Source organism: Lynx rufus, unplaced genomic scaffold, assembly GCF_022079265.1.
Source record: "Lynx rufus isolate CCGP_SWC_20201006 ecotype Redwood Valley unplaced genomic scaffold, mLynRuf1.p SCAF_12, whole genome shotgun sequence".
Classification (NCBI taxonomy): domain Eukaryota; kingdom Metazoa; phylum Chordata; class Mammalia; order Carnivora; family Felidae; genus Lynx; species Lynx rufus.
The window spans coordinates 68,545,406-68,568,474 of NW_025814826.1; the positions used below are offsets into that span (position 1 = coordinate 68,545,406).

The 23,069-nt window shown below is 59.4% G+C and overlaps 2 protein-coding genes across 3 annotated transcripts in view; one reads left to right on the plus strand and one right to left on the minus strand.

The window, feature by feature from the left end:
• ADCK5 (aarF domain containing kinase 5) overlaps nt 1–4,193 on the plus strand; it is a 17,398-nt gene extending 13,205 nt beyond the window's left edge. For both annotated transcript variants that reach the window (XM_047074343.1, XM_047074344.1), the window contains 12 exons: nt 1,567–1,642; nt 1,774–1,974; nt 2,052–2,192; nt 2,280–2,393; nt 2,495–2,626; nt 2,695–2,778; nt 2,873–2,954; nt 3,033–3,111; nt 3,197–3,288; nt 3,363–3,615; nt 3,696–3,812; nt 3,899–4,193. In XM_047074343.1, coding sequence (XP_046930299.1) covers nt 1,567–1,642; nt 1,774–1,974; nt 2,052–2,192; nt 2,280–2,393; nt 2,495–2,626; nt 2,695–2,778; nt 2,873–2,954; nt 3,033–3,111; nt 3,197–3,288; nt 3,363–3,615; nt 3,696–3,812; nt 3,899–4,004 — 1,477 coding nt within the window. In that variant the 3' untranslated portion in view covers nt 4,005–4,193. The remainder of the gene's footprint in view (nt 1–1,566; nt 1,643–1,773; nt 1,975–2,051; nt 2,193–2,279; nt 2,394–2,494; nt 2,627–2,694; nt 2,779–2,872; nt 2,955–3,032; nt 3,112–3,196; nt 3,289–3,362; nt 3,616–3,695; nt 3,813–3,898) is intronic.
• CPSF1 (cleavage and polyadenylation specific factor 1) lies at nt 4,188–23,058 on the minus strand. Its single transcript, XM_047074342.1, has 38 exons — nt 23,030–23,058; nt 22,775–22,933; nt 12,366–12,393; nt 12,131–12,273; nt 11,946–12,026; nt 11,680–11,831; nt 11,454–11,600; nt 11,185–11,324; nt 10,993–11,103; nt 10,820–10,913; nt 10,611–10,698; nt 10,411–10,533; nt 10,273–10,324; nt 10,076–10,170; nt 9,930–10,004; nt 9,770–9,850; nt 9,599–9,688; nt 9,236–9,346; nt 9,019–9,160; nt 8,763–8,941; nt 8,545–8,681; nt 8,285–8,459; nt 8,003–8,209; nt 7,766–7,855; nt 7,529–7,672; nt 7,304–7,456; nt 6,350–6,466; nt 6,180–6,270; nt 6,025–6,109; nt 5,815–5,956; nt 5,578–5,730; nt 5,325–5,501; nt 5,179–5,245; nt 5,050–5,097; nt 4,821–4,976; nt 4,610–4,739; nt 4,379–4,517; nt 4,188–4,300 (listed from the first exon to the last, which is right to left on the minus strand). The coding sequence occupies exons 2-38, from the start codon at nt 22,916–22,918 to the stop codon at nt 4,253–4,255; spliced, it is 4,335 nt and encodes a 1,444-aa protein (XP_046930298.1). The 5' UTR covers nt 22,919–22,933; nt 23,030–23,058; the 3' UTR covers nt 4,188–4,252.
• Nucleotides 23,059–23,069: the final 11 nt, after the last annotated feature.

Below are 23,069 nucleotides of genomic sequence, written 5' to 3' on the forward strand. Positions count from 1 at the left end.
AGCTTTTTATTTTCTTTTCTCCCATCAATTCCTACCCCTGAATCCTTTTGGCATGTCTCCATTTCTGGAGCATTTGGTTCCTCCTTTTGCACTGAGATACTCCAGGCTCATCTTGTTCTTTCCCAGGCCTGGAGTCAGCTTCTCTCCAAGGGAGTGGGAGAAGGGTCTTAAGGATGATGTAGACGTTGGGTGTGTGTGCTCCCAGGCCCTCCCAGACTAGCGCTGGGGGCCGTTAGGGCACGTGAATGTGTGCACACGCGCGTACTTAGGTGTGTTTGTTTCCTGCCAAACCTTGCTTTCACACAGATACTTCCCCACAGGGACCTTTCTCATTCTCTCCTTTTCTATATCTGTGACGCCCTTCTCCAACTGGGAGAATCCTGGCTTCCCCGTCTTTAATTTAGTGGCTTATTCGATCGGTCACCTTGCGTGAAGCAGTTACCCAGCCCCCCCCCCCCCACCTTTGCAGACCTTGCATTGGCTTTTGGACTGAATTATTCAGGGAGGGAAGCCCTCTCCCCTGCGTCTGTGGAGCTCAGAGAAATCCTGTGTCCTTGCTCACCCTGCCAACCATGCATTCCCTTCTTCACAGGCAATCCTGTTTGTTTCCTGTGTCGGGCTGGGGGGTGAGTGGGGCAGAGCTGGTCTACGGGGGACAGTCTGGAAGGCACGGGGCATGGGCTGAACTCACACGCTGCTCTACGTGACTGCTGGGAGCAGCGTGTACTGCAGCAAGGAAGCAAACCTATCCAGGATCTAGCAGCCTATTCCTTCCTGCCTTTTAATTCCGACCCTTCTGTGGCAGAGGTGGCCGAGAGGCAGGGAGGTAGAGGTTTGGCTTGACCAGTGGCCTCAGGTCCTCTCAGGGCTTTTTCCTGAAGAACAGGAGCCCCACACCCCACTCAAAGGTCTGAGGGTCTGTGGTCTGTGACGCCAGAGGCCTGGACTCAGCCCTGGTTTTTTTCCCTCTCCAGACCCAGGGTCCCTGTCCACAGCCTGGAGGGCGGGGAGCGAGTACCCTCGCTGTCATAAGGAGGGGCCTGGGCCCCCAGGACAGCTCCGTGGAGCTGTCCGGGGACGTGTGGAGAGTGCCTGGGGGGCTGGCAGAGCCCAGTCCGGGAAAGGAGGCTGAGTACAGAGGCAGGGCCAGCAGTACGGAGGGGCCTGGAGCCAGGTCACATCTGCACATAGGAGCTGGTGACAGCAGCCAGCTTGCCGGCCATCACCGCTGCACCAGTTCTCAGGTGCTGTGAAAGAATGAGAAAGAAGCCATGCCTGACTGGTAGGGCGCGAGCCGTCCCCAGACATCCTGGATGCTCGCTGATGCGCGTTCAGGGACAGGGGTTGCATGGACGCGGGCTGCCCGTTGTGCAGACCAGGAACGGAGACCGCCCTGCCGACAATGCTGTCCGGGAGCAAGGAGGCTAGACCAGAGCCCGTCCTCTGTGTCCTGGTCCGGCCTGTGATCCCCACAGCCCCTGCCACGTGCTCACTTTGGTCTGGTGGGCTAGTGGGGGGTCTGAGGCCCAGTGCCTGCCAAGGGCTGAGGACAGCCTGTGCCCACAGGTCTCTGAGGGTCGGCCTCCAGATCTCCCTGGACTACTGGTGGTGTGCAAACGTCGTCCTGCGAGGGGTGGAAGAGGTTTGTCCCCGTGTCCTGGCCACGGTGGGGGGAGGGCCAGGGGAAGGGGACAGGCCAGGTGGAGGTAGGTGTTGGGGGCACTAAGGAGGCGCCTGCCTGCCCCCATCCCTTCCCTCCATGCCTGTGGTCAGAACAGCCCGGGGTACTTGGAGGTGATGTCTGCATGTCACCAGCGGGCGGCTGATGCGCTGGTGGCCGGGGCCATCAGCAACGGGGGCCTCTACGTGAAGCTGGGCCAGGGGCTGTGCTCCTTCAACCACCTGCTGCCCCCGGAGTATATCAGGACCCTGCGTGTGCTGGAGGACAGGGCCCTCACCCGCGGCTTCCGGGAGGTGAGCCCTACTCTTGGGCTGGGAGCTGGGGGCCTTGCAGCGGCCCCCACGCTGCTCCAAGAAGCCTCTCGTGCCAGGTGGACGAGCTGTTCCTTGAAGACTTCCAGGCCCTACCCCACAAGCTCTTCCAGGAGTTTGACTACGAGCCGATCGCTGCTGCGAGCCTGGCCCAGGTGCACCGAGCCAAGCTGCACGACGGCACGGCCGTGGCTGTGAAGGTATGGGGGGGGGGGGGGCCGCTCCACAGCGGGCTCTGGGGCTGTGGTGGCGGCCCTGGGTCCTCCCTGCAGCCTTGCCTGACGCAGGTGCAGTACATCGATCTGCGGGACCGCTTTGACGGCGACATCCACACTCTGGAGCTCCTGCTCCAGCTCATCGAGTTCATGCACCCCAGCTTCGGCTTCAGCTGGGTCCTCCAGGTAACCGCTGCCCAGAGGCAGGCTGGAGCAGTGTCTGCACGTGTGTGCTGGGGGTGGGCTGGTCCCTGACCTGGACCCCCAGCTGCCCATGTGGCCCCCAGGACCTGAAGGGCACCCTGGCCCAGGAGCTGGACTTCGAGAACGAGGGCCGAAACGCTGAGCGCTGTGCACAGGAGCTGCAGCACTTCCGCTATATCGTGGTCCCCCGCGTGTACTGGGACACGTCCAGCAAGGTGGGCTGGGCCCCCTCCTGGGTGGGAACGTACGGGCCTGCTGAGCTCAGCCACTTGCTCTCTCCCAGCGTGTGCTGACAGCTGAATTCTGTGAAGGCTGCAAGGTCAACGATGTGGAGGCCATCAAGACCATGGGGCTGGCAGTGAAGGACGTGAGTGCCGTGCGCGTCGGCGCGTGGATGTGGGAGGGGTGTGTGGGCGCCCTGAGCACAGGGCCATGGTGGCGTAGTCCCGTTCTCTCTCCAGATAGCAGAGAAGCTCATTCAGACTTTTGCCGAGCAGATATTTTACACAGGCTTCATCCACTCTGACCCCCACCCTGGCAATGGTAGGAAGAACCCCCACCCCGGGGTGAGGGTGGGGGGCCAGGGGTAGGGGGGCGAGAGCCAATGTGCTGTGTCCCTAGTCCTGGTGCGGAAAGGCCCAGATGGGAAGGCACAGCTGGTGCTGCTGGACCATGGGCTCTACCAGTTTCTGGATGAGAAGTAAGCAGGGAGCAAGGGGGGGGGGGAGGTGGGGGGGGGGGGGCACTGGCCGGGGCCCTCTGGCCTTACTGCTGAGCTCCCCTAGGGACCGGGCAGCCCTGTGCCAGCTGTGGCGGGCCATCATCCTGAGGGACGATGCGGCAATGAAGACACACGCAGCCGCACTTGGGGTGCAAGGTGAGGCTGGGGCGTGCAGGCGTGTGGGCTCGCGGGGCGCGCGGGCCTGGCTCACTGTCCCCCCGCCCCCCCAGACTATATCCTCTTCTCCGAGATGCTCATGCAGCGGCCGGTGCGCCTGGGGCAGCTGTGGCGCTCGCACCTGCTGAGCCGCGAGGAGGCAGCCTACATGCAGGCCATGGCGCGAGAGCACTTCGCGGACATCGTGCGGGTGCTCAAGGCCCTGCCGCGGTCCATGCTGCTCGTGCTGCGCAACATCAACACCGTGCGCGCCATCACCACCACCCTGGGCGCCCCCGTTGACCGCTACTTCCTCATGGCCAAGAGGTGGGCGCTGGCTGGTGATGCCCGGGGGGGGGTGGCGGGGGGTGGAATGACTGTGCCGGACCGACCGTGTCTCTGGGCAGTGCGGTCAGGGGCTGGAGCCGCCTGGCGGGTGTGGCGTACCAGAGCGTCTACGGTGCCAGCCTCCTGCGCCACATCAAGGTCATCTGGGAGACATTCAAATTTGAAGTGGCCCTAAGGTGAGGGGGTGGGAGGGGGCAGGCTGGGGCAGGCCGCCAATACCTGCTCCCCACCAACCTGTGACCCCTCTGCCCTCCCACCCCAGGGTGGAGACCCTATCGATGCGGCTCACTGCCCTCCTGGTTCGGCTGTTGTTCCAGCTGGGCCTCCTGCCGGAGACCCAGGAGCTCTCCCAGTACCTGGAGACCTAGGGAGCCCCAGGGACAGCAGACCTCAGAGCTCACCCAGCGTCCAAGCAACAGATCAGGGTTGAAGGTGCACGTGCCCCAAGACCAGGGGCGCTGAGGCAGCGGTGGCCTGGAGCAGGTGTGGGGGACAACACGGGGCTGTGGCCACAGCCCAGCCGGGAGACCCTGTAATGACCACAAACTCTCTTCAAATCACTCTTTTTCCTCGTGTTTTGTACAAAAAGGGGTGGGGGTGGTGCACGGGGGTGGGTCTAGAAGTGGGCGGTGACGCGGTCCGTCTCCAGCAGGTCCTCCAGGATCTGCAGAGAGAGAGAGGGGCTGGTGAGGGGGTAGGGGGCAGTGGGGAGGGCGGGGCGGGGCAGACGGGGTGGGCTTACGATGTCGGGGGTGGTGCCGATCTTCTTGGCCAGCTCGCCGCGCTCCATGGTGCTGAGGTACAGGTAGCGGTTGAGCAGCTCCCCGTCCAGGACGTTGCGCACCGCGTTCTGCAGGATGCGCCGGTCCACATGCAGCATCCTGGGGAGGCAGGCAGGCAGCAGGGCAGCAGGACGTGGGGGGTGGGGTGGGGGGGGGAAGAGGAGTTGGGGGAGGGAGCGGGGCAAACTCACCGGAAGGCCCTGGGGTTGAGGCCGGCGTGGTGGGGCAGCATGGTGGTCAGCGCGTTCTGAAGCATTAGCAGCCGCCGGTAGGTCTTCTCCTGCATGGGCAGTAGCAGCCCGATGCCGCCGTCCAACGTGGCTGCGGGAGGCACGGGGTGAGCCGGGCTGACCGTCCCCTGCCCCGCGCCACACACCCGCCCCCATCTGACCCGGGACTCACCGAACCACGTGATGTGCTTGTTCTCCCACACGACTGACTTCTTGCTTGGTCCCTCGGCAGCCCCCCGGCATGGGGTCCTCCAGAACGTGTTCACGTGGGCGCCCACGTGGAAGTCCGCCCGGCGGAGCAGGCGCATGCCCCCAAAGCTCTCTTTGGCTAAGCCGGAGGGAGCTCAGGTCACTGCCCGCCCAACCCCCAGCCCCACAAAAGGGGAAGAGGGAACACTCACCTTCTGGCAGGTACATGTACACCATGAGGTTGCGGTCACGGTCAGACACTGGGGAGCAGAGCGCCCAGGGTCAGCCCGGCCACCCGCAAGGTCTGAAAGACCCCAAAGCTCCCCAGGCCCCGTGCTCACCCAGGAAGCCCAGTTGGGCGTTGTCCACCATGAAGTCCACACTGTACACCTCCAGGGGCTTGGCATCCTGAGGACGGGGAGGAGGGGTGTCAAGGTCGGCCTGAGGCCAGCACCCACCCAGCACTGTGCGCAGGCCCCACGGGTACCCGGGACACAAGGCTCAGTGTCTTGCTCTCCTCCTGGTAGCGCAGCAGCGAAATGCTCTTCATGACGTCGGCGGCCAGGATGAAGTTCTTGACGCTGATCATCTGGTGGATGTAGAGCTGGGTGTCGATGAAGGCCATGCCGGTCAGCTCGCTGGCCCGCAGGCTCCACAGGAAGATCTAGGGGGACAGAAGGAGTAGGCAGCGAGCGGAAGGCAGCGGGCAGGACTCGGCAGGGCAGTGGGAGAGGGCACACCTTCTGGCCGATGGCAGACACTAGGTGGCCGTTGCAGTGGCAGAGGGCAGTTACTGGCCCTTTCTGCTCCTTCTCATACAGGACTTTGAACTTGTTCTTGGTCAGGGGTTGGCCAGGCTCAGGCACCACCTCGATCACATCCATGATCAGGATCTGCCGGGGAAGGAGGGTGGGTGAGGCACAGGGTCGGTGCTGGGGCTGCCGGGCACGGCCCGCCCCCTCCTGCTAGCCCCTTACCCGCCCTCGGCACGTGACTTCCTCCCCCTGCATGAGGCAGGTCCCAGCAGCCACGTAGCCCTTGAGGCCGGACACGGTCTCCTCACTGCGCAGCGACACCGTCTTCATGCAGGTCACGTGCTCCCACTCCTCCAGCTCGATCCTGCACACGACAGGGTCAGGATGCAGCCTAGGGGCTGGCCCCGGGTCCCCAGCCAGACCCAGCCCCACCTGGCATTAGGGATGGCCTCCCAGCTGACTGGGGAGATGAGCTGGATGGAGAAGGCCTCCTGCTGCGGGTGGATGTACCGGTCGTCTGCAAGGACAAAAGGCGACGGTCAGGGTGGGCATCCCGAACGGCAAGCCCCCCTCTGGGCATCTCGCACCTCTCTCAATAGTCTCAAACTCCTTCTCTTCGCCGGTCATGCGTGGGATGCGGGTGCACGGCATGTTGGTGCTGGTGGCAACAGCATACACCTGGGAGAGTGGAGGGCGTCACGGGCAGGCCGGAGGCAAGACCCAGAGGGTCTCTGGCCTCGAGGGGACGGGGTCAGACCTTGGACTCCACGTGGTAAGCCACATAGTGGGCTGTGCAGCGCAGTGGGATCTTCCTGACAGGCCACGGGGCGTCGTATGACAAGTAGGCAGGCAGGACGCTGATCCTCAGCTCACCCTGGGAGGCGGGGTACAAGGGTCAGGGAAGCCAGGCACCCGCCAAAGGCCAGGCAAATCCCAGGCTTCTGAGGGCTCCGTGCGGACAGCCCTCAGCTCTACTGGCACAGGTGTGCGCAAGGGGCTGAGACCAGCTGTCCTGTGCTTCACCGGCTTGCTGTCCCCTCCCCCAGGCTCACCCAGGACTGGGATGCTGGCCACAGACTTGTCTGGGCCAGGGCAAGGGAGGACCAGGCTCACAGGAAGCTAGAGGCTAGAAGCAAAAGCTTACCGGTACACTGACCACACCAGAGTCTGCACAGACGGGCAAGGGAGCCCCTGCCAGGGCCCCCCTTCACCCACGGTCCCAAGCGTGTCAGCATCTACAAAGCCCTGGCCGTGCTATCATCGCTGTTTTCTCAGTCACCTGGGGTCACCTCTATCAACATACTGGCATCGTGGAGGAGGAAATGGGAGGCTCGGAGAGAGTGGGTGTCTCGCCCAGAGTCACACAGCTCCTGAAGGGCAGGGCTGGGGTCTGAGCCACAGAGCAGTGACTAGGCCTTGGCCCCGCAAACGGGTGCCCTTGTGGGCTACGGTCTCCACTGCCGCCTGCCCTGTCCTTCAAGCTTTCCCAGTGTTAAGCCCCAGGTTGCACCTCTTTGACCCTGGCCCTGTCCACTGTCTAGACAGCTCCCTGACCCTCCAGATGAAACCCAGGATCCTGCCCTGTGACGGGCTGTTGAGGGCCTCATTTCGGGGGCCCCCGCACCTCTTCCTGACCCAGGCATCACTGGTGTGTGTCAGATGGAAGTGAGGAGGGCAACGTGAAGCAGCCTCAGTCCTGGGGTCTCCCTACCTGTCTGTTGAAGTACAGGAATCCACGGGGGCAGTTGACGTTGTGGAATGGGGCAAAGGAGTCAATGGGACCATCGATGCCCATGGGGTGCAGCCGCAGGGCCCCCCGGCCAGTCACCAGGAGCCAGTGAGGCGACGGGCCACAGATGAACACCTGAAGGCAGGTACTATGAGAGGAAGCCCCATCTGCACCCCCCACGGGCCCCCCATAAAGCCACCTGCCTACCCCTGAGTAGCCATAAATGTCCTCGAAGTATCGGAACCGTGCCACACGGCCACGGGCCCCAGCCCCCTCCTCAGCGCTGCCGCCTTCCACTTTCTTCTTGGATGGCTTTGGCTTCTTCTCACGGAAGTTGATGTTGTGAGGGACCTGGGGGTGGAGGTGTGTGCACCATGAGGGCCGGGTCTCCCCCCTCACACGTTCCACATCCACCCCACACCCAGCACAACCCGGTCACCGCACCTTCTTGAAACGGACTTTGAGGTTTCCCTGGCCGAGCTGGGAGTCATGGGGGAAGGCCTCGTAGATGAGCAGCTCCTGGTCCACGTGCACCTGTGCGGCAGTGAGGGGTCACCAGGGGAAAGGAAAGGCGCGCTGTGGGGTCACCACGGGAAAGGGGGGGCGCCCTGCAGGGTCATAGGGGGAGGGGCAGGGGGGCGATGCAGAGCCGCCATGAGGGGACAGAGGGCCCATACTCACCAGGAGGTAGGGCCTGCTCTGGCGGCTCCCCAGCGCCACCAACAGCACCTCCTTGACAAGGGGCAGCTCCCCCTGGCGCGTGGCCTCCTCCTTCCGGGCCTCAGCCTGTGTGGTGGGCTGACCAAAGGAGCTGTCCACCAGGACCCGCTGCCCCACGGGAAAGTTCTTCACCAGGAACACCAGCCGCCAGTCAGGGAGCTGGTAGATCTGTGTGGGGAGTGGGATTAGCAGCCGCAGGGAGCAGGGGACAGGGAGCTGCGTGGGGTGCAGGGCATCACACACCTCCAGGGTTCCGTTTTCCCGCACCAGTAGGCACCAGTGAGTGGGCTCGGCCCGGAATGGGGTAGGGTCCCGGTCAGCAGGGGGTTGGCTGCTCCTTCGGGCCTCCTCCTTGCTGGGGCTGAAGAGGGAGCCCGAGTCCCCGTACAGCATCTCCTCCTCATCGTCCACCGTGGGGCTGGAGGCCGGGGCCGGAAGACAGGTCACGCGTGGCCTGCCACAGGGAACCTGGCCCCAGCCCGTGCCCCGGCCACCCAGAATACCTGGTTTCGGAGCCCTGGCCCTCCGCCTCTGAGCCACTGCGGCCCCCCAGGTCATCACGGGCCCCGCCCAGGCGGCTCTCAGTGGTGAACATGCCGCTGACGTCACGGTACACGCAGAGCGTGATCACCTTGGACTGCTGCAGGGAGAGGGGCGGGGCTCAGCTCCGGGGGAAGGGGAGTCAGCAGGCTGTGGGCGTGGCGAGGGGAGGGTGGCTCACATGGTGCAGCGGGGGCTTGTGCAGCGCCAAGCGGTGGTGACGACCCCCATATGAGTCGCTCTTGAGCAGGAACATGGTGACGTGGCCCTCGGCACTCATGATGACCACGTAAGGGTCAGCCACGGCACACTGCACGATGGGGGAGCCCAAGTCCACGGGGATGAAGTGCAGCTGGTTCACTGTGGGCACAGGACGGTCAGCACCGGGTGGTCAGCACCGCCCACCCTTGCCCACCTGCCCACCCGCCCGAGCCCACCTCCTTCCAACAGGCGGATGCCGAGCGGCGACACCTGCACGATGTAGCGATTGTCCCCAATGTTGCCAGCAAAGACCGTGGGGCCCTGCGTAGCAAAGCCACTAGTGTCCAGCTCCATGATCTCCTGCCCTGTCTGCAGGATCTGCAGGTAATGGGAGAGTGAGGCGCACGCTCACCGTGGGACCCCGCCCCAGGCTGCGGGACCCCCACCCCTTACCATGGTGGAGTCTTCCCGGCTCAGGATAAGGAACCCGTGTCTTCGTCCATCGTCTTCCGCCTCAAGAGTGCTAGGCTCCTGCTCTGCGCCCTCCCCCTTAGAGGTCTCCTCCTGTGACAGCAGAAGGAGAGCAGGAATCACACCACCCAACCAGGGGTGCCTGGGAAGAGGGTGGGGGGAGGGCAGACCCCCAGCCAAACCAGAGCAAGTGTGCACCCAGGCCTGCCTGAAATGTCACGGCCAGCCCTGTCCTGGGCCCCACTGCCTCCAAGCCACCCGCACGCTCAGGCTGAGTCCATGTGGACGCAGCAACGGGTCACCTGCCCCACTCAGGGCCTCCTCACCAGCCCGGGATACACCTACTTGCTCCTTGCGCACAGGGGCGATGACTGTCCACATGTCATAGCAGCCAGGAAGCTCAAACGTTGTCACCACCTGGGGCCGGATGCTCTTCTAGAAGGACGAATGGGGGGCGGGGGGTATCAGTTCACCCAGGTCCCGCCAGGAGGCACCATACCGCCAGCCCCCACATACCTGTAGGACCGACAGGGCCCCATTCTTCCCATAGCCGGAGCACACCACGATCTCCAAGTCTGGCTCGGGGCTGTTCTGGAACTGCACAGCAGCTCAGAGTGAGGACAGGGCCCCACTGCTGCGTGAGCCCCTTGCCCCCCATCTCTTCACCCAAAAGCACCTCTTCAGAGAGGAAAGCAGGCTCGCCCATGGCAGCGTTGGCACAGGGTCCGATGTTGAGGATGCTGTCACATACCTGCAGACACAGCAGTGCTCAGGCAGGCAGGCCGGCTGGCGTGGGAGGCCCCTCCCTGTGCCCAACCTCACCTCAAAAGAGTAAGTGGCCAGCTGTGTGCCCGACTGGGCCTCGCTGCCGTATACTTCAATCTCATCCACCTCGTCCTGAGGCACCGACTTGCCCCCTGCAGCAGACAAGAGACCCCGTCGGGCCAGGACGCCCGGTTGCCTGGCCGCCAGGCCTAACCCCACCAGCCCCTCCCTGTCCCGTGCAGGCCTGTCCTCACCTGACCAGCCCACCGTGGAGTCCACTCGCTTCTTCTTCGAGGGAGGCTCTTCCTGCGAGGCAGGAGGGGACAGTGAGCAGCCCTCTGAGGCTGGCCCTGCACAAGAGGCCAGCGTCCTGACAGGCCCCGGGCACCCACCTTGTCAGCAGCCTCTCGGACGGCGCTGGCCGGAGGTTCCTGTAGCTTCTCTGTGTACTTGAGGAGGAGCGAGTTGCCCAGGCGAGAGCCGAGGAACAGGTACCCAGGCTCCATGGTGACCATCTGAAGACCAGTGGGCGGTCAGGGTGAAACCAGGCCCAGACCCAGGGCCACCTCCCACCCACCCAGTCCCAACTCACGCTGGTGGTAAGGACACTGGCGGCCGCCTTGTCGAAGTGGAAGGCGCGGACACTGCGCATGCCGTCCGTGATGAGGGTCAGCACGTAACTGCCAGGACGGGGAGCACTGAGCCGGGGGCAGGGCTCGGGGGGGGGGGCACGGGACTCACCGAAGGGAGGGTGTGGGCAGGGCGGAGGGCACGGGGCTCACCGAAGGGAGGGAGACTCACATCTCACCACCCTTGAGGGAGATGACCATCTTGTCGTAGGAAATGAAGGCTGCCTGGGCACAGTCGAGGGTGATCCGCACGCCCTCCTGGGTGCCTGTGCAGGGTGCGGTTAGACAGACTCCGCAGCCCTCCTGCCCTCCCTGCCCTGCGGTCCTGCCCCAGCCCACACTCACGGAGGGGAAAGGCGGTGGTGCCGGTGGTGAGGCCGTTGAGAGCCACTCCGTATGGGGGGACGCTCTGGTTCAGGTACAGCAACGAGTTGACAGCAAAGACCACCACCCCACCTGGAAATGGACATGCTGGTGGGCGGGGCTCGGCGCCCTCCCCCCACCCCCCCCCCCACCCCCAGCCCCATAGGGGCTCACCGATGGGCTTGGGCACAGCGAGGGCCTGCGTGCAGTCGAAGGGGAGGCTGGTGAGAGACCAGATGACAGGGTGGACCTTCTGCGTGATGTTCAGTGAAATGGCCACAATGGAGCACGTGTCCTGCCGCACAGCCACCCGCCTGGGGACAAAGAAGTAGGTCAGCCAGGGGGCCAGTCACAGCACTCCAAGGGCGGGGTGGCCCAGTCCTAGTCCCAAATGAGACCCACCCCAGGCCTTGGCAGCTGCAGCCACAGCAGAGGGGCCTCACCCAGGCCAGGTCTGGTTGGGCTCGAACAAGATGAGCAGGGTGGGCTCGTAATAGCCGTGCAGGAACTGCAGGTCTACGATGTTGAGCAGCTTCTCGTCCAAGCCGCGCACGTCGATGATGTAGCTGGGCAGGAAGCTGGACCTCTGCCTGGGGGCGACAGGCTTTAGTGGGCGGAGGAAGGAGAGAGCTCCGGTTGGACGAGCCCCTCCCCTGCCCCAGTACTCACCCCTCCCCCATGAGCCCCTCGTGCTCCTCGGCCAGGCTCTCCCTGCGGAAGGGCAGGACCACCAGGCGTGTGCCGTAGATGAGCATGGCCGCGCAGCGTCCGTCGGGGTCCACCCGCACCCGCGGCGTATGCACATTCTGCACGAACCCATCCTGGGGGCAGAGGGCACCGCTAGGCCAGCCTGGGGATAGGAGGGGAGCAGGGGGCAACGGGCTGGGGCGGGAGGGAGGGGGGCAGGGAGGGCTGGGGGCACGGCCTGGACCTACCCGTAGCTCAGGCTCCTCAAAGTAGTGTAGAGACAGGGTCTTCAGATCATGGGTGCCTGGGTCATACTCCACCACCGACAGCTGGAGGGCAGGTCAGAGCTATGGCCCCAGACTCCCCTCCCCCCAATCCCCCCTCCCCCCACAGGCCTCCCACACCCACTCCCACCTCCAAGGCCATCACCTACCTTGGCATCCTTAAAGCTCAGGAGCAGGGCATCCCGCTTGGCACCCGCCAGCTGCACGCTGGCCATAGACATGACGTTGCCGAAGAAGGAGAAGGAAGCCACCAGCTCCAGCTTTTCCCGGTGCTCCCGGTGGGCCTTTCCCTCTGGGGGAGAGGCCGGTGGGTACAGCTCTGGGCCCGCACCCCAGCCCCCACGGCCCCAGGTCTGGGGCCAGGGCAGCCTCCCCCGCACTCACCTGTGCTCCTGTCATTCTTGGTTGGCGCCTGGGAGAGGGAAGAGGAGGGTGGGCAGTGAAACCACACTGCTGCAGCCAGACATCTGCGAGTCCTACCTCATGGTGGGACCAGGAGGGGAGACAACGCAGGGCCAGCCCTGCCCAAACCCTCACTGCAGTGGGGACCATGCTTCCAGACACTTCTAGAGACAGCCGTGCACACCCCAACCCAACGTGCACAAACTCGTGCTCACAGCCTGAGTCCCCAACTTGGCTTCCCGACAGCCCGCTCACTCCGATGCTAGCAGTGCTCAGGGTCAGAGGCTGGATGGCAGCTCTCTCCGTGCACCCTCAAACCTGCCTGGCCGTGCCCCCCACAAACTCACCCCTGGGCCCAGCCACAGCACGGGCATCACTCTACAAGACAGGCGTCCAGCTTGCCCTGAGAGCTGCCACCAGCTGCCGACCACGAGCGACCGCCCCCGGCTCCCCTGACACGTAGGGTGCCCACTGAGCCTGCGCCGGGCATGCTGCCGCAGAGAGCCGTGGCCTCGCCCGATCCCGCAGCCGGCCAGGGCCTCCCCAGGGTGGGAGAGGGCGTCCGGACTGCGCTATCCAGAACGCAGAGCGTCCGTAACCTCGGGTAATGAAACCGCGGCAAGTGCAGCCGTCCTCTGTGCCACACAGAGGGCTTGGCGGTACCGCCACGCAGGGGCACGTTTTTCTTTTACAGAAAAACAAGGGCTCCAAGCTTCGGTACGTTTTCGTGTCCATAAGAGACTGTTTTCTGTTAGTGGTAACAACACACTGACACACACACACTCGTAAATCGTCACTTCAAAGCAAAGTAGAAATTTTAATAACAAGAAACAAGATCGTTTTTAATGACATACTTGTGCTACTGGGCAACGTCCTGAAAAGAGCTGCTTGAGAAAAGCCAAATAATTAACTCATTTCAGAAAAGGCATTTTAGGGGGTGCCTGGCTGGCTCAGTCAGGAGAGCACGTGACTCTTGATCTCAGGGTCATGAGTTCAAGCCCCACGCTAGGCACGGAGCCTTCTTAAAGAAAAGAGGGGCTCCTGGGTGGCTCAGTCAGTTAAGTGTCTGACTTTGGCTCAGGTCATGATCTCGCAGTCTGTGAGTTCAAGCCCCGTGTCGGGCTCTGTGCTGACAGCTTGGAGCCCGGAGCCTGCTCCGGATTCTGTGTCTCCCTCTCTGTCTCTGCTCCTCCCCCACCCCTTCTCTCCCTCTCTCTCTCTCTCTGTCTCCCAAAAATAAATAAACATTGGGGCGCCTGAGTGGCTCAGTCGGTTGAGCGTCCGACTTCGGTTCAGGTCATGATCTCGCAGTTCACGAGTTCAAGTCCCGCTTTGGGCTCTGTGCTGACAGCTCAGAGCCTGGAGCCTGCTTCTGATTCTGTGTCTCCCCCTCTCTCTGCCCCTCCCCCACTCACACTCTGCCTCTCTCTCAAACATAAATAAACATCAAAATTAAAGGGGCGCCTGGGTGGCTCAGTCGGTTAAGCGTCCGACTTCGGCTCAGGTCATGATCCCACGGTCCATGAGTTCGAGCCCCGCGTCGGGCTCTGTGCTGACCGCTCAGAGCCTGGAGCCTGTTTCAGATTCTGTGTCTTCCTCTCTCTCTGGCCCTCCCCCGTTCATGCTCTGTCTCTGTCTTAAAAATAAATAAACGTTAAAAAAAAATTTTTTTTTAATTCTTAGTAAGCCAAGAATGCAACTTCCTCAACCAAACAAGGGACATCTACAACAACCCTTCAACAAGGTCCCACTGGAGTGAAGTGTCCCAGTCACCTCTGTGACCAGGACCAGCCGGGACACCCACACTCCCCTTGCCGGGGGTGAGGTCAACACATACAGACCAACTGTAGTCCCACCCACAAGCAAAATGCAGAGTGAAAATCTTGAAGAACTTCAAAAGACATATGGACCTAGTCAAATGCTCTAACATACCACTGGCATCGACGGAGCAAGGGGAAGGGCAGAATCAATAAATGAAGATGTTGACCAATCGTTTTCCAAAACTGACGAAAAGCATCAATCTACAGACTCAAGAAGAGCAGCAAACCCCAAAACAAGATAAATATAAAGCAAACCAGGGGTGCCCGGGTGGCTCAGTCGGGTAAGCGTCCAACTCTTGATTTCAGCTCAGGTCATGATCTCTCGATTCCTGAGTTCAAACCCCATGTCGGGCTCTGCACTGACAGTGCGGAGCCTGCTTGGGATTCTCTTTCCCTGTCTCTCTGCCCCTCCCCTGCTCATGCTCTCGCTGTCTCTCAAAATAAATAAATAAGCTTGAGTAAAAAGATAATAATAACAACGACAACAATAATAATAACGAAGCCACAACCAGAGAGGAAGGACAATGGGTGAGAGGGGATATACAGGAGGAGAACAGGCAAGTCCAGAAAACACGCCATTTCTCGTCCTGGCCCCGGCCCTGGACAGAGCCCCCTGACCTAGACTTCAGCCCTATGTTTACAAATGCCCTGCCACAGGAGTAAGCCATTTCTTTCTTGTTGAAAAAAGAGAAAGAAAACAAAACTACAACCAGGTGCATCACAGTAAAAAGACAAAACCAAGGGAGCGCCTGGGTGGCTTGGTCGGTTAAGTGTCCGACTTCGGCTCAGGTCATGATCTCACGGTCTGTGAGTTCGAGCCCCACGTCGGGCTCTGTGCTGACAGCTCAGAGCCTGGAGCCTGTTTCAGATTCTGTGTCTCCCTCTCTCTCTGCCCCTCCCCTGTTCATGCTCTGTCTCAAAAATAAATAAACGTTAAAAAAAAAATTTAAAAAAAAAAAAAAGACAAAACCAAGGACAAAGAAAAAGACCTTAAAAGGAGCCAGAGGAAAAAGGAGACATCACCTTCATAAAAGCTGGTTTTCACTTTTTTTTTTTTTTTAGGGCGGGAGGGAGAGAGAGGGAGGGAGAGAGAGAGAGAGAGAGAGAGAGGGAGAGAAGGAGAGAGGGAGAGAGGGAGAGAGGGAGAGAGGGAGAGAACTCTCAAGCAAGCGCGGGGGGGGGGGGGGGGAGGGGGGAATCCCAAGCAGGCTCCACACTCAGCACAGAGCCCAACCAGGGACTCAATCCCTGGGATCATGGGATCATGACCTGAGCGGAAATCAAGGGTCAGACGCTTAACTAAGCCACCCAGGTGCCCCCATAAAAGTTGATTTTCACCAGAAACCATACAAGCCACAGACGGTGGAATAACATCTTGAAAGCGCCGAAAGGAAACAATTAACCTAGAATTCTAAACCCAGTGAAAATGCCCCTCGAAAAGGAAGCTGAGATAAAGGCATTTCCAATACAAAAGTGGAGCAAACTCACGGCCAGCAGAAAACCTGCAGGATTATTAAAGGAAGTTCTTCAGGTTGAAAAGCCCAGCATAAAAAAGGATTATAAGCTGCTAAGAGCTCATAAGGCTGGGAGGATATAAGGGGATGAAGGACGCGTGGGAGAAAGGAGCACTCTTGGCGGCAGGAAGCCCACACAATTAGAAGAGGGAAGAGGCAGGAAAAGCAGCCGAAACAAAAACCATCGGTGGAACCAACAGGAGTAAATTAAAGTTTGAGGAGTAAGACAACGTTTACACAACCTCAAAATATGTCCCACGAGGTACTTAGTAGTTACCACGGGAAACGCAGTGATGTTCCGGGGGGAACCCCGCCATCCAAGCCAGCAGCCCAGTGACTATACAAAGAGACATCTTCTGTTACAAAAGACGTCATACCGGGGTAAATTGGCAGGATCTGACCAGGCCTGGCCTTCTCCCAGTGTCACTGTCGTCATCAGACCACTGTTCTGTGGCTGTGCAAGAGACAGACCTCCATGCTGTCAGGGTGCACAGGACGCGCTGACCTCCAGGAGCTGAGAGGCCTCCTGTCTACGACTTACTCTCCAGGCTTAGGGAAAAAAAGAGAAGCAAGCAAGCAGATATGGCACAATGTTCCATCTGGGACTGTGGGTAAAGGTACATTGGAAATGAATGCTCTTGAAACTTCTCTCGAGTCTGAAATGATGTAAAATCGAGAGGCTAAAAACAGTAATAACGTACTGCAGGGCTGATAACGTAGGTCAAACCAGGGGCTCAGGGAGATAAACAGGGCTAAAGTATAAAGGATTTTATACTGTTCCGGGAGCAGCAAAAATGCTCATCTAAGCCAAACTGTAATAAATCCAGGAGGCCTAGCGTAACTGTTAACATCACTAGAAAATAATACGAAACACGTAACTAAAAGCCAACAGGAAGATAAGATGACTTAAAAAGTCCTCACTTACCCAAAACAAAGCACAGAAAAGGAAAAAGAATGAGGGTGTGGTTAGAAAGACAGTGAGACAGACAGTGATTCAAGCTCAAGTACACACAAAATTACATTAAGTGTACACCTGCCAAACACCCAATTAGGGGACAGAAACTGCAAAATGATAACACCCACTATCTGCTGTGGAGTCACTTTCAATGTAGGGACACAGATTTAAAAAAAAGAAAAAGAGGGGCCCCTGGCTGGCTCAGTCACTGGAGCATGCGGACTTCGATCTTGAACTCCGGGTGGCGAGTTCAAGTCGCACATTGGGTGTAGAGATTCACGCCAAAAGAAACCCCAAAAAACAAAAAAACAAAAAACGGGAACAAAGTTGAGATAGCTACACTGCTATTGGACAGACTAGATTTTAAGGCAAAAAATATTAGAAACAAAAAGGCAAAAAGGGATATTTCATCACAAAAAGTTCAGTTCAAAATTAAAACATTATTTTTTTTTTACTTCAGAGAGAGGAAAAAAATGCAATGGGGAGGGGGCAGAGGGAGAGAATCTTAAGCAGGCTCCATGATCAGCACAGAGTCCGACACTGGTCTCGATCCCACAACCCTGGCACCATGACCTGAGCTGAAATTAAGAGTTGGACACTCAACCCACTGAGCCACCCAGGCAACCCCCAAAATAACGCTAAATTTGTCTCGTATGTACCTAATAACACACGTACAACACACAAAATTCTCGACAGTCCTATGGGGCAAGTGCCCGTTGGTCATTTTAAAATCATCTTAGGGGCACCTGGGTGGCTCAGTCAGTTAAGCCTCCGACTCCTGGTTTCAGCTCAGGTCATGATCTCACAGTTCGTGGGTGCAAGTCCCACATGGGGGTCTGCACTGACAGTGCAGAGCCTGCTTGGGATTCTCACTCTCTTTCCCTCTCCCCCTCTCCACACCCCCCCCCAATAAATAAATAAACTTCAAAAATTTTTTAAAAACTATCCTAGATATTCTTCATTTTTGGCTCTTCCATGTAAATTTGAGAATCAGATTACTAAATCTAATGAGAAACCTACTGCCACTTCGAAGACACTGAATTTATGGGTTAACCTGAGGAAAGCTGACATCTATACAACGTGGAGACTTTCCATCCATAACCGTGATCTATTTTCTATTTAGCTGGGGCTTCTGTTAATTTCAATCAACCACAATGTATTTTCCCTCCCAAAGGTCACAGGGGCCTCTCCTGCTGCCCAGTTGCACCCCTTAGGCGGCCCCAGGCCACGCACTCACCCCCCTCCCACACACAGCTTCTCTGCTCTGCACCCCCTGCCTCTTGACAGAACTGCCCTTGCTTCCCAGCTCACCCAAAGGACGGAGGCCCCAGCCACACTGCCCACCCCACACACATCCCCACCCGCTTTGTGCTCCAGGACTTCCCCACTCCTGTCACCCCACTGCAGCCACCTGCACTAGATTCCACGGGGGCAGACTGAAGACAGCCTCAACGGGGCCCATCGCCCCCCTCCTGAGTCTGGACTGGAGGCAGCTCTGAACAACAACAGGCCGTGCGGAAGGGGGACCAGGTTCCCCAGGGCCCGGCCCTTGGGATCACTGGCAGCTTCTTCCTCCGAGTAAGCAAGCACTCCAAGTTAAGAGGCCCAACCACCTCGAGGCCACCATGCCAGGAAAACCAAGCCAGCTGCGTGGGGACAGAGGAGCAGAGAGACAGAGACAGACACACCCGGCTTGCCCCCAACCCTTCAAGTCACCCAGTGGAAGCCCAGACCTCACAGAGCATAGGCCAGGTGCCTCCACGGTCCACACTGTGCCCTGTCCAAACCCCCAAGGGACTCACAGACGTATGCGTCCGTGGTACCAGACTGCTGTTGGAAGCTCCGGGGCAGCCTCCACGGCAATGACCAGACCGATCCCGAGCGCTCTCACCCACCCGAGGAGCCCTCTCCAGCTTCCCCCCATCAGCTCCACCTCCCGCCCCACACGCTTCTCTGACCCGAGAGTTGCAAACGTTCCTACGATGGGCCAAACAGCAACTACCTGCCTTGGCCTTCGCAGCCACACGCAGTCTGGAATTCCTGAATTCTCGCAACCCTGAGGGTGTACAAAGCTCCCGTGGGTCTCAGTGGGCCGCGAGTGGGGGAGGCTGGCGAGCCTGCTGCACTGGCTGATTCCGCGCCGGCGGGCAACACCCTGCTCTCCCACTCGTCTTTCGAAAACCCTCTTCTCCCGCCAGTCACCACTCCATCTCTTTGATTCCCTCTTTGCACAAATCTCCAGAAAGCTGTCTATGTTCACCGGTACTAATTCTCTTTCTCTGCTCGGCTCTGAACCCTGCAGGCCCACATCCCCAACGCCCCTGTCAAGAGTCGCCAGGGCCTCCAGATCATGGGCCTCACCCGAGGCCCAGCAGTGGGAGACCCAGGGTCCCAATCTGCCACCTCCTCTGGGCTTGGGCTTTCCTCCCTCCTCCCTGGCCACACCTCCTCCAAGTCTTCCTCGGCCTCCTCTCTTCTTCCCAACCGCTCAACGCCGGGGCACCCCAGGGCCCAGATGGCCACCTTCTGGGTGACCCCAACCAGCTGGAGGGTCTGACGGGCCCAACTTCAGCTCCAGGCCACACCCTGCTCCTCAGCACGACTGCTGCTCTAACTCTCCCGCAACCTCGAAGTGCGCTGTTCCGTCGGCACCCCGGTACACCTGTCAGCGTCTGGAGTCCAAGAAAGTCCCAACGGCTCCAGCCTCTCAGAGACCATTACCTGTGAGCCCTTCCCACTGAGACAGAAGGGACGGCGTGCCATGTACAGATTAGGTTACGAAGACACTGTGCTTTCACCCGGGTGAGCGGTTCTCTCTCTCAGCCTTCATTCTGGGGGAGGCCGCCCTGTGGTGAGGCTCGCGTGACGGACCGAGGCCTCCTTCCGACAGCCGGCTGTGTGAGTAAGAAGCAGAAGCTCCGAGCCCACAAGGACCTTCGGAGGACGGCAGCCCTGGCCAACATGAACTGCGGCGAGAGACTGAGCGGGGGCCACCCACTGACCCCCAGAAGTTGGGGGATATCGTCTGTTGTTTTAAGTTTCTAAGTTTGGGGGTGCCTTCCCTGTTATGCAACAAGGAACATGATGTCCCAAGAGGAGCTCCTACGTCCCTTTCGCCATGTCAGGTCACAGCAACTCCGCCCCTCCCGGTGCTCAGACCAAAACTGCACCCTGGCAAAACCTCAGCATTGCCCGTGGCGCCTCACCCCTTCACATCCCACATCCTGTCCATCCTGAATCTGACTGCTTTCCACCAACCGACCACCTGATGCTGCTGACCGGTCTCCCTGCAGGCCCCCCTCCCACCTCCCTACAGACTCTTCAACACAGCACCTAGAGTGACCTTTGCAAAACACAGGTCCTGTCACTCCTTAACCTCACCTCAGAGTTAGCAGTCAATCGCTACATTGGCCTAAAAGCTCAACACGCTGATACCGGGCCCCCACCTCACCACCTTTCTGACCTTCTGTCTTCTCCTCACTCTTTTTTTTTTTTTTTTAAAGTTTTTATTTAGTTTTGAGAGACAGAGAAAGACAGAGCACAAGCGGGGGGGGGGGGGAGGCAGAGAGAGAGAGGGAGACACAGAATCTGAAACAAGCTCCAGGCTCTGGGCTGACAGCACAGAGCCCGATGCGGGGCTTGAACTCATGAACCGCGAGATCATGACCTGAGCTGAAGTCAGACGCTTAACTGACACCACCCAGGCGCCCCTCTTTTTTTTTTTTTTTTTTAAGTAATCTCTACAGCCACTGTGGGGCTCGAACCCATGACCCTGAGATCAAGAGTCAGTCACCTGCTCCACCAACTGAGTCAGCCAGGCGCCCCTCTGCACTCACTCCTCTTTTCCTCGGGGCCTTTTGGCTGGTTCTGTTCCTTTTTTTTTTTTTTAGTTTATTTATTTACTTTTAGAGAGAGAGCTGGGGAGGGGCAGAGTGAAAGAGAGAGAAAATCCGAAGCAGACTCCACACTGCCAGTGCAAAGCCCGATGTGGGGCTTGAACTCACAAACTGGGGGATCATGATCTGAGCTGAAATCCAGAGTCAGACGCTTAAACAACGGAGCTACCCAGGTGCCCCATCTCTTGGCTGGTTCTGGAACACCAGTCCCTACTGCCCTAAGGCCTTCACCTGCCTGGAACCTTCACCTGACACCCACAAAGCTCTCTCCAGCCCCTCCTCCTTGCCTACTCAAATCTCAACTCTGCAAGGAGGCAAAATTTAACACCACACCTGGCTCCCTACTCCCCGACCCTGCTCTGATGCTTTCCGCAGCACTTTAAACTATAGCCCAAGGCGGGGGGCGCCTGGGTGGCTCAGTCAGTTAAACATCTGACTTCGACTCTGGTCATGATCTCGCAGTTCATGGATGGGTTCCAGCCCAGCATCAGCCTCTGTGCTGACAGCTCAGAGCCTGGAGCCTGATTCAGATTCTGTGTCTCCCTGTCTCTGCCCCTCCACCACTCATGCACGCACGCACTCTCGCTCTCTCTCTCTCTCAAAAATAAACAAAAAAAACAAAACAAATAAACGAACTCTAGCCCATGGTATTACTGGCTGTGTGCGGTCTGTCACCCACTGGAACAGCAGCACCACAAGGGCAAGCCTCTCTATCTGTAGTGCTCACCAACATCTCCCAAAACAAGCTTAACAAACATCTGCTGAAAAGACTCGAGCGAATTCCAGTGGGCTGTGAAACCTTATGTAAAAAATATAATGATGTAGGGGTGACTGGGTGGCTCGGTTAAGCTTCTGACTTCGGCTCAGGTCATGATCTCGCAGTTTGTGAGTTCGAGCCCCACGTCAGGCTGTGCTGACAACTCAGAGCCTGGAGCCTGCTTCATATTCTCTGTCTTCCTCTCTCTCTCTCTCTCCCTCTCTCTCTGCCCCTCCCCCACTTGTGCTCTGTCTCTATCAAAAATAAATGTAAAAAAATTTTTTAAATATATAACGATGTAAATGCTTCCCATTTGTCTCCAAAGGATGACAGGCATCAGAGAAGGGGGAACTTTATTGGAACATAGGAGTGAAAAAACTCTAGTTTAGTGATTACAGCAAAGACGCTCTCATACAATATGGGGACTGACGGATTCATTCAATCACTTTTAGTAACCTCTACGCCAAACACGGGGCTCAAACTCATGACCCCAAGATCAAGAGTCCTATGCTCTTCCGACTGAGCCACCCAGGCGCCCCTAGTACTCTACATATTTAATGCAAAAACAAACACACGTGTCCTGAAGTAGGTGCCCAGGAAGGTCAGCCTCCTTCCGTCCGCCCCTCTGACCCCACGTGCATGCTGCGTCAGCCCCTACTCAAAGCCTTCGGTGATTCCTCCCTGCTCTGGGGTCAACCATCCTGACCACGATGTGCCTTCTTCCCCCCACCCCACTTCCGCTCTACACCCCAGTCCAACCGTGCCTGCCCCCGCCATCCTCAGCTGCTCTGGCCTGTGTGCCGGCTATTCCTTCGGCCCGGAACACCCTCCATTCCCCATCCTTGTGCCTGGAGAAGTCTTACTGCCCCCTTGAGAACAGGTAAGAAACCAGCTCTGGCAAGAAACTTTCGTGGACCAACTCTCACCGCTTGGGCAACCAGAGCACTTGTTTCCTCTACGGATGGGTCCATCACACTCTAGAAAAACTCCTGTGGGCTCTCTGGCCCCACACGAGACCCAGCCTCGTTCCTCTGGCCAGGAACTTTGTCCCGTCTTTGTCAGTCTTCCTGTCGGACTGACACTCTGGTCTCCCTCGTTCCCTCCTCTACCTCAGCTGCACTCGCTCCAACCTCCAAGCCTGTTTATAGGTGTGTTTCTACTTCGCGCGCGGTCTCTGCCGCCGAGTCTTGGTAGCTTTTGCTCACCGCTGTACCTCCACTGCCCAGCACACAGTAGGCGCTTGCGTGATTTGCTGCAAAGACCGCAGAGCACAGAAGACGCACGGGCGCGGGGAGCGGAAGGCAGGCGGAGCGCTGCGGCGCGGAGAGCCGCCCCGGAGGCCGCCGCGCTCGGCGGGGCTCGCTTCTCCGTCCGCCGCCGCGCGCCGCCCTCGGCGAGTACTCGGGAGGCTGCAGGGAGCTGCGAGGGGCCGGCGCGGCCCGCACCTACCTCGGCGTCGCGGTTGAGACGGTACACGTAGAGCTGCGAGGTGCCGGCCACCACGAGGTTGCGCTCGCTGTTGTTGAAGAAGTTGCAGTACATGGAGAACTCCAGGCCGGTGGGCGGGTGCGCCTGCTTGTACACGGCGTACATGGCGCCGAGCCCGAGCTGCGCGGGGACGCGACGGGATGAGCAGGGCCGCCGCGCACGGTCCCGGCCCGGCGCCCCCTCCCCGGCCGCGCGCGCGCACGCGCGCCCGCCCACCTGGCAGTTGAGCCGGCTCGTGGGGGAACCGCACCGCGGC